The sequence below is a fragment of the Gobio gobio genome, assembly GCF_949357685.1.
Source record: "Gobio gobio genome assembly, chromosome: 8".
Lineage (NCBI taxonomy): Eukaryota > Metazoa > Chordata > Actinopteri > Cypriniformes > Gobionidae > Gobio > Gobio gobio.
In genome coordinates, this window is record NC_137114.1 from 12,618,924 (window position 1) to 12,629,629 (window position 10,706).

A 10,706-nucleotide genomic window follows, 5' to 3' on the forward strand; every position below is an offset into this window, starting at 1 on the left:
CAATGCTATATTATTTCTACGTAATATTTCTCTGCAATTTGTTGATCAGATCTTCCGGGTGGAAACTATTTGTTCTTGTATTATATTTGTTCAAAATATAAGACCTACTTGTTAGAAACCGTGAAGTAAAATGTTAAGCCTATAGGCTATCTCTTTTCTATATTGAAAGTTGATAATTATTTAAACATTTACATTAAGGAGAAACATTACCTATAGCGAGATGTCTTCATCCACCTTCCCTTTGCATGTGCCTCAGTCTTTCTAACACTTAGATCTAAAATCCTCACACCTCCATAAAAAGGATTACAGGATTTACTCCACTTGACTAATTAGACTTGACACCTTTTTTTTTTGATGGTACCAGAGTATTACCATATACCACCACAGTACTTCATAAGGGAAAGTGGTAGCACTTTACTGTTTCACAAGTACAGCCTATGAACTTATTGTAGTTATGACACTAGTGGGTAATAACTACACTACCCCTAAACCTAACCTCAACCTCAAATTGCTCAAGAAGTTAATGCTGGTTCTGATAGAAAGGTGTCAGTGCATCACAGTTTGTTGCGTATGGGGCTGCATAGCCTCAGATCAGTCAGGGTGCCCATGCTGACCCCTGTCCATGTCGTTCGACACCCGTCAGACCTCCGTTCATCTTCGGAACACAAATTAAGATATTTTAGTTGAAATCTGATGGCTCTGAAAGGCCTACATTGGCACAATGGCACTTTACACTCTCAAGACCCTTAAAAGGTACTTAAGACGTCGTTACAAAGTCCATCTCACTACAGTGGTTCTACAATAACTTTATGGAATGACGAGAATAGTTTTTGTGAGTAAAAAAAACCTAAATAACGACTTATATAGTGATGACGATTTCAAAACACGGCATCATGAAGCTTTGAAGCGTTATGAATCAGTGAGTCGAATCAGCAGTTTGGATCGCCAAATTTCAGCAGTTTGACACGCGATCCGAATCATGATTCGACTCACTGATTCATAACGCTTCGAAGCTTCATGAGGCCGTGTTTTGAAATCGTCATCACTATATAAGTCGTTATTTAGGGTTGTTTTGCAGCAAAAGGGGGACCAACACAATATTAGATCATAATGTTATGCCTGATAGGTGTATATTGACGTTCTCAACATTTACACATACAACTTTATTGTGTCTCTCTCAAAACTATGAGCAAGTACAATGCATTTTACAACAGTTATATGTACACAGCACATACATGGGTAATGTACAACATAATAATACACTAGAAGCCTCCCTTGTCAGCAGCCATGTAGTTTATATATGTCTGACTCCAGTGTTTGCGGCAGCTTCATTATCATCCTCTGTTAGCTCTTGGCTGTCTGGCTGCATCAGACCCTGCTCGTATTCAACTCCAGTGACCCGACAGTGGGGCAGCATTTCCTCCAACAGAATCCGGATCAGGCCTGGACTCTGCAGCTGTGGAAGTCCGGAAATGTCCAGACGCTGTAGCTTTCTGGGGATAAAGGCAGGGGGGAAAAACCGAAGCAAAATATAATAAAAACAGTATTTTCAGGCTGGCCCGCATGTGCATTTAAGCATAAGTCACAACTTATATCACCTGAGGTTTTGTAATGCAGCGAGACCTCCTACAGTGACACAAGGGCAGTTTGACACGTCTAACGCAACCAGACTTTCTCCAAAGACATGAAGACGTGCAAGAAACCAGTCGTCCACTTCAGGACACCCTCGCAGAGAGAGACTCTGAAGTTTATTCTGCTTTACTGAGAAGAGACAATTTGTTTGTGTGAGCCAGAGAACAAAATACACACCACAACAATATGTTTTAGTGGCAGCTGATCACTTATTCTTCATATGGATCATGTTTTATTGTTTTGTCCCCGTTAGATTCAGGAAGGGCTTCTCCGTTGCCTATTGTTCATCAATAATACAATGAAATTAAATTCAATCATGACAACTCCCAGAACAGATTTTAATATTGGTAAGAATGGAATGGGCTTAAATGGTTAGTTCACCCAAAATGAAAATTCTGTCATTAATTACTCACCCTCATGTCGTTCCAAACCCGTAAGACCTTCGTTTGTCTTTCAAGATATTTTTGATGAAATCTGAGAGGTTTCTGAACCATCCATATACAGCAACTTCATTGCAACTTTTAAAGGGTTAGTTCACCCAAAAATGAAAATTCTGTCATTAATTACTTACCCTCATGTCATTCGACACCCGTCAGACCTCCGTTCATATTCGGAACAGAAATGAAGATATTTTAGTTGAAATCTGATGGCTCTGAAAGGCCTCCATTGGCTCAATGGCACTTTACACTCTCAAGACCCTTAAAAGGTACTAAAGACGTCGTAACAAAGTCCATCTCACTACAGTGGTTCTACAATAACTTTATGAATCGGCGAGAATAGTTTTTGTGCGCTAAAAAACCCCTAAATAACGACTTACATAGTGATGACGATTTCAAAACACGGCCTCATGAAGCTTCGAAGCTTTATGAATCAGTGAGCCGAATGATGATTTGGATCGCGTGTCAACCGCCAAACTGCTGAAATTTGGCGATCCAAACTGCTGATTCGACTCACTGATTCATAACGCTTCGAAGCTTCATGAGGCCGTGTTTTGAAATCGTCATCACTATGTAAGTCGTTATTTAGGGTTATTTTGCGCACAAAAACTATTGTCGCCGATTCATAAAGTTATTGTAGAACCACTGTAGTGAGATGGACTTTGTAACGACGTCTTTAGTACCTTTTAAGGGTCTTGAGAGTGTAAAGTGCCATTGTGCCAATGGAGGCCTTTCAGAGCCATCAGATTTCAACTAAAATATCTTCATTTCTGTTCCGAAGATGAACGGAGGTCTGACGGGTGTCCAACGACATGAGGGTAAGTAATTAATGACAGAATTTTCATTTTTGGGTGAACTAACCCTTTAAGGCCCAGAAAGGTAGTAAAGACATTAAAATAGTCCATGTGACTTCAACCTTAACTGTTATGAAGCGACAAGAATACTTTTTGTGCGCAAAAAAAAAGTTCTGACATAGAACCAGTAAGCGCTGCACCGTGCTTTACTACGTCAATAGCGTAGGAGAAGTTGTTATTTTGGTTTTGGTTTTTTTGCACTCAAAAACTATTCTCGTTGCTTCATAACATTAAGGTTGAGCCACTGGAGTCACATGGACTGCGCCTTGAAAGTTGCAATGACGTTGCTGCCTATGGCTGGTTAAGAAAGCTCTCGGATTTCATCAAAAATATCTTAATTTGTGTTCCAAAGATGAACGAGAGTCTTACGGGTTTGGAATGACATGAAGGTGAGGGATTAATGACAGAATTTTTTTTTTTATGGGTGAACTAACCCTTTAAGGCCCATTCAGAACAAGAATGATAACTATATTAGCTGCTGTTTTGTCGTTTGCCGCTTTAAACGCACACGCTCTTAAAAGTCCCCCTGTGGTGAAAATCAAGTTTTTAATGTTGTTTATATGTCTATGTGGTGTTTTTAATATGCTTTAAGAACAAACCATGTGCAAGTCTAAAAAGTCAACACCATTGCTGAGTATTTCTTCCTTAAAACTGCAGCGAACCAAAGACAGTCTGAAAAATGTGGTTTGAAATCACTGGTGTTTCACTGGCAGGGCAAATTTGCATATTCATAGAACTGAGAATACTAAATGAGGTAAGGGTGTAGAGTTACATTCAAGCTATTTTAAAGGAAAATAGGGAAAAAAAACTTTTAAATGTCATTTTGGTGATCAAACATGAGTTTTAAGGGATACAATTATCGACTACAGGCAAAATGGATTCTGATAGGCCATCAATGTTTTTATCGTCCATCATCTAGAAAAAAAAATTCTGAAAGTGATTCCAATGATATCATTTCTCTGTGCTGTTATCATTATAGTTGTGGTGTTATATTCTTTTATATGTAGATGGATGTGTTTATCGTTATAGTTAACGTGTGAATTGGCCTTAATATGAAAATACACATTACTACAGTGAAAAGAAAGCGAGCTGCTGCAAGGAAAATATAGGCACTGAACTCAGCCGGTTCGGGATGGAAATTAAATAGGTTACGTGTATATATAACAAACCAATCAATTGGCAAAAGCGGTCAGCTTTAAGAGAACCAATCAGCTGTTCGGAAGAGTTTCATGACTGAACTATGTATTTATGAGATTCTTTCATAGCAAATCAGCTTATAAGCAGTAAATCAGAATTATGTGTTTACGTGTCTTAGAACTCAGACTTTTAGAAACTGGAGTCCATAGAAGTGGCACAGAAAAACATGCTTTTGAAAGGGTTTGATTTGTCACTAAACGAGTTGTGACACAGACAAGATGGAGATGAGAACATAATTTGGCTTCATAATAAGGACTTCCTACTTGACTAGTCAAAGGCTCAGACATCAGGAACAAGTGTATATTTATATAAAACAAAAGTTGATTACTTAGGTTGTCAAGTCCATTATGGTTTATTAGGGTGCCACTCAAATCCACTTCCTCAATGTGTGCGTCAGGTGTGCTGATGAAGTCATAGCTGAACCTTCCCCTTGAGTCTGGACGAAACCATTCAGACTGGCCTGCAAATCTAGAGAGACACAAGGGTGCAATGGAGACCATTTATGGAAGGGTTAATTTAAAGCTGGATGGGTTCATAAACATTTTGACGACCAATGCCATATAAAAGTGTCCAAAAATAAAGTTAAAAAAGCCAAGTTCTTATAAATGTTCATGTTAGTTTCTTTTATCCCATTAATCTCTATACCATTGTTATTTTAAAGACACACATTCTGTAGGTGTTGTCTATGATTTCCTGCTTTTCCCCCGTGAATGTTGTTTGCACCACATGATTTTGATTTGGGAGGAAAATAATAATTAAGCAGTTTTGTTTGAAATAATTATGAAGCATTAAGCCAAACTACTTAGGATTTATTTTCAAGGGTAACAATTTACAATAAGGTCTCATTTGTTAACGTTAGTTAATAACGAACATGAACTAACATTGAACAATATACTCTTACAAAATGTATTAACCTTTGTTAAAGGGTTAGTTCACCCAAAAATGAAAATTCTGTCATTAATTACTCATCCTCATGTCGTTCGACACCCGTCAGACCTCCGTTCATATTCGGAACACAAATGAAGATATTTTTGTTGAAAGCTGATGGCTGAGAAAGGCTTCAGATAGGCCTCCATTGGCATTCAGTACATTCACACTTCCAAGACCCATAAAAGGCACTTAAAACGTCGTTACAAAGTCCATCTCACCACAGTGACTCTACAATAATTTTACGATGCGACGACAATAGTTTTTGTGCGCAAAAAAAAATCAAAATAACACCTTTATCCAGCTTGTTCTTGTCTTCCGTGTGTGCCTCCACGACGCATGCGCGAGAATATGACGCAGATCCGGCGTTCGGACACAAGACCCAGAAACGATTTGTTTACAAGCAGAGGAAGACGCGCGTGTCTAAGCTGTTGAATTCTACATTGATCGTGCTTTAGGTCTCAGCGTAGTTCTCAAAATGGGGCTTAAGTGTGCATTTCATGGATTCCCGAACGCCGGATCTGCGTCATATTCTCGCGCATGCGTCGTGGAGGCACACACGGAAGACAAGAACAAGTTGAATAAAGGTGTTATTTTGATTTTTTTTTGCGCACAAAAACTATTGTCGTCGCATCGTAAAATTATTGTAGAGTCACTGTGGTGAGATGGACTTTGTAACGACGTTTTAAGTGCCTTTTATGGGTCTTGTGAGTGTGAATGTACTGAATGCCAATGGAGGCCTATCTGAAGCCTTTCTCAGCCATCAGCTTTCAACAAAAATATCTTCATTTGTGTTCTGAAGATGAACGGAGGTCTTACGGGTGTCGAACGACATGAGGGTGAGTAATTAATGACAGAATTTTCATTTTTGGGTGAACTAACCCTTTAATAATAAAAATGTACATGTTCATGTTAATTCATCAGAATGGCATGAAACTTGGTAACAGTTTTGGCACTTGCTATGTGAACACACACACACAAATCATGGACATGATTCAAAAAGGTTAAATGGTCCTGAAAAATAGTCACACTCCTCGCGGTCAAAAATTACCACATTGGAAACTAATGGGAAGAGAATTTAATCTAGTGGAAACGTTTGGTAATGCGCCCAAACTAAATTTTACTGAAGGCTCATTCTCACATATACACTATATTGCCAAAAGTTTTGGGAACTGCCTTTACATGCACATGAACTTTAATGTCATCCCATTCTTAATCTGTAGAGTTGAATATGGAGTTGACCCACCCTTTGCAGCTATAACAGCTTCAACTCTTCTGGGAAGGCTTTCCACAAGGTTTAGGAGTGTGTTTATGGGAATTGGTGACCATTCTTCTAGAAGCGCATTTGTGAGATCAGGCACTGATGTTGAACTTGATTGGCCTGCAGAGTCCTGACCTCAATCCGACAGAACACCTTTGGGATGAATTAGAGCGGAGACTTTGAGCCAGGCCTTCTCGTCCAACATCAGTGCCTGACCTCACAAATGCGCTTCTAGAAATTTTTTTTTTTTTTCTTCCACTTCAGGTCTATGCTCAAAAGTTAATAAATGCATTATAGTTACTGCATAAATATAATTTAGTACCATAAAAATCCCCTAAAAATACTAAATAAAAAACATTATCAAACTAAAATATCATACATTCATTTTATTGAAATAAAAAATGTCAGTCATTTTTGAGCACCACACGGGGAACACCATAAATGTATTAGTAAAGGTTGCGATTAGCATTAAAGATTAATAAATGCTGCAGAAGTATTGTTTATTGTTACAGTAGATCATGTAGACTAGCTAACATTAACAAATTAAACCTTACTGTAGTGTTACCCATTCTTTTAATGTTTTTTTCTTCATAATGACCTCATGTGGACATTTTGTATCACACTGACATGTATGCCCTTTTATTAACTTTAATTCAGAAAAAAAGGTTCAGCATTAAAATGTTTATTCTATTGATGAATGTTTGAATTTCATTTGAATGTACTTTTTAATTAGCAGACATAAAAGAATAGGATATTCATAACTGACTCTTACCTGAAGCTCCCTCTGAGAGTCAGAATATAATAGGCTGCTCCTATATTATCACCAAACTTCTCCTGTGCATAGCCAAAAAACCTACAAAAAAGACCCTAAAGTCAACATTTCAGTGGAAATAAAGAAAAGAAAATAAATAATTAAATAAATACATTTAAACACATAGAAACACTATACAGAGAACACGAAATCATGCAGGCACTTCTCACAGCCACTAGGGTCTTCTTTTACAGTGCATTATTCTACAGTAAATGGGGCGACACATCGGAGCACACATAGTGGCACTTACTTATTCTTGCGCCTGACCAATTTTGTCCTTGCCCAGTCATTCCAAACTACAATGTTCTCCACATCATAGAAGTAGTGATTGAGTTTGAATAAGAGCCTGGTGAAGACAGGTGGAGGGGCAGCAGCTGAACTCAAACACCTCCTGACAGCAACAACAGCACAGGTGTGTGCTGAACATCTCCTCAAGGCATGAGACTTTCGAAAGAGAGCCATAAAGATAATTTACAACATGATGCATGGTATGTAAAACTGCAGCATGCATTTCTCCCACAGCCCCTCACAGAAGTATCCTACAGTAGTTTTATGATGGCACATGGATGGAAGATCAGATGGCATGGTATGGTGATATGGTAAGTGATGATTACTATCATTCATGTTCCATGACATTTATAAGGGATAATATTTATAATTCTGAACAGCTTTCTTTCAATCATGACCTGGATGGAACATCAAATTAATTCATTTCTATAGGTGGCATTTATAATATCTAATATTTCTGGAAAAAGTACCCATATGTGGTGCTGGATAATATGTTTATGGGTAATTGATACTGAAAATTACACTATTAAATATAACAAATATGACAATTTTTCTTAAATGTACATTTTAATTCTACGATTCACAAATTCAAATTGTAATTCTGAATCCTGTTTGCTGTCTTGATTCAAATTCAGGAATAGACTTAATTCCTGAATTTGAATCAAAAACAAGCTACTTCATGGTACCATGGGTACAAAACAAGAAAACATTACAATACCAGCCTATATGGTAACATGGTGCTAGTTTTTTGCTAGTATAGAACTATGCACATGTGCGACTCGATTATAAAACAAACCAGTGATGTAAAACTGTAGCGTGTGTTGTGGGGAGAAAACAACAACAACAATTTCATCCACACATTAAATGTATTCACGCAGGACAGTTAAACTCACCAGCAAGGAGGCTGCCATGTTTCTTCTTCTTCTTCTTTAGGGTTTCACGGCAGCTTGCATCCAATTTGTTGCATTACTGCCACCTACTGTAGTACTAAATTCCCTTCACACTATATTATCTTTTCCATCAGTTTCTTTTACAGTTTTTCTCGATTGTTTACACACATTTTCACAAACCATCAAATTAATAGACATTTATAAGAACCAGTTGAACACTGATGTGCTCAATGTGAAACACTATGATGAATGGAAAACACTTCTCCTCCATTCATCATTATGACAAAAGGTATTTTTTTGGTGCAGTGTTACACTTATACAGACAATTGAGAAAAAAAAAAAACTAATAAATATTCCCTGCCTTTTTTCTCTGCACATTGTAAAATACTTTTAATGTTACTCGTCCTAAACTCTGAACTGGGTCATCATTTATTGTCGTTCTAGCTTAAACTTCCCACTAAATATTCTCAATTGTTTACACAAGCACAATTCCTGCTTTACACTCAAATTGCAGTTCTAAAACACACTTTTTTCAAAACACTACACACAATTCTCTGCATTTGGCACAATTTTCATGCAGAAAATCTCGTCATCACATGGGCAAACACCTGTCACACACACAGTTTTACAATTAGCACAGGTGAGCTCTTCTGTTTTGGAGAAGCATAGTTTTTTTTTTTTTTTTTTTTACTGTAACTGCATTAATTCTTCTGTTGTTTTGTATGTGCAACTGTATGTGCAACTTTCTGTTGGTTAGGACGTACACTGTGTAGCCTACATTTTTTTGTGGGAAAAAATACTATTTATTTGTTAGCGTGTGTGTTCTGAGTATAAAAACAATATTCTCAAATATTTTACAACACACTTATGTATGTACTATATAGTAAGTGCAACACTGAACCAAAAAAAGATCTAGTCATTATGGAGGAGAAGTGTTTTCCATTCATCATAGTGTTTTACATTGAGCACATCAGTGTTCAACTGGTTCTTAATGTCTATTCATATGATGGTTTGTGTGTGTCATTTGAAAACAAAATACAATTTTGAGAAGAAATAACATTGTTTTGAATGTAAAGTTTCATTTTGCAGGAGAATTGAGAGGTTTTGCCCAGTGTGTGTGTGTGTGTGTGTGTGTGTGTGTGTGTGTGTGTGTGTGTGTGTGTGTGTGTGTGTGTGTGTGTGTGTGTGTGTGTGTGTGTGTGTGTGTGTGTGTGTGTGTGTGTGTGTGTGTGTGTGTGTGTGTGTGTGTGTGTTTTGATTTGTGTGTAGAGTATGGGGCATGCTTTCAGAAAATGTGTGTAAACAATCGAGAAAAATTGTAAAGTAGGCTGCCATGTTTGTTTGTTCGTTTTTTCCCCCTGTAATTTCAATGATTTGCGTTAGGGGGCAATCTCAGTAAACCCATGAACCAATGTCTACAAACTTTTTAACTGATCTCAGATTAGTTTTATAAGAATGTAGACATTTTATTAGCATATTTGTATAATTAAAACTAATATGGTAGGCTATAGTTAATTGTCTGTTAGTGGCTAGCAAAAAGCGAATAAAACATTATACTGGCACATTTGTAGATTGCATATTAGATTACACTTTCAAAAAAACATTCGCAGTTTGTTTGTAAAAGCTGTGTGTGTGTGTGTGTGTGTGTGTGTGTGTGTGTGTGTGTGTGTGTGTGTGTGTGTGTGTGTGTGTGTGTGTGTGTGTGTGTGTGTGTGTGTGTGTGTGTGTGTGTGTGTGTGTGTGTGTGTGTGTGTGTGTGTGTGTGTGTGTGTGTGTGTGTGTGTGTGTGTGCAGTTTTCGTTTTCGTTGCACTTACATGTTTTGACCAGCAGATGTTGACACCGTGACGTATTTTGAGGTTTCTGTTTCTCCTACCACTACTTGGGGTTAGTCTCTTCATGTAATCCAAGACGGACTTGATGATGGTGAGATCAGATCTCTGTGTGGGTCATAAAATCTGTTGCAAGACTTGAGGATCTGGAAATCCCAAATTAGATATTTGCTACTGAAGGCAAGTAGCCCAAGTGGATGAAAACAAAGAGCTCACACAACTCCAAAAGGTTTGTTTTTGGACCACTGCAGCAAACACTCTCACGTCAACTACAGTTATATGAAAATATATTTGCTTGGGCTTATAACTACTGTGCCAATAATTATATGATGGTAAAGATATTGTAATAGAGGTCCTGACATGAGAAATAAAATTTGCCTTGATCGTTTGACAGATAAGAGGTCTTTGTACCATTAAACCATTCTGAAAATGTTATAGTTTAATTAAGTCCTCATTATAAACCAAGTATTTATTTAATCAAGCTAAAAAAAACGGATTGTTTGGATATTGCGGGATCTGTGACATCACACGGACAAATACATTTGCATATGCCTGCCTCCAGAGCAAGACATCAAGAA

The 10,706-nt window shown here is 37.5% G+C and overlaps 1 protein-coding gene across 1 annotated transcript; it reads right to left on the reverse strand.

The window, feature by feature from the left end:
* Positions 1–1,145: 1,145 nt before the first annotated feature.
* Positions 1,146–8,332, reverse strand: dmac2 (distal membrane arm assembly component 2). Its single transcript, XM_079823761.1, has 6 exons — positions 8,301–8,332; positions 7,370–7,563; positions 7,081–7,161; positions 4,449–4,588; positions 1,599–1,761; positions 1,146–1,493 (listed from the first exon to the last, which is right to left on the reverse strand). Exons 1-6 carry the CDS (start codon positions 8,316–8,318, stop codon positions 1,295–1,297), a joined length of 795 nt encoding a protein of 264 aa, XP_079679887.1. The 5' UTR covers positions 8,319–8,332; the 3' UTR covers positions 1,146–1,294.
* Positions 8,333–10,706: the final 2,374 nt, after the last annotated feature.

Coding starts and splice junctions, on each gene's coding strand:
- dmac2 (XM_079823761.1), bottom strand. Junction 7,162..7,369: donor TTGGTCAGGCGCAAGAATAA/GTAAGTGCCACT, acceptor TCTTTTTTGTAG/GTTTTTTGGCTATGCACAGG. Junction 4,589..7,080: donor ACTCTCAGAGGGAGCTTCAG/GTAAGAGTCAGT, acceptor GTGTCTCTCTAG/ATTTGCAGGCCAGTCTGAAT.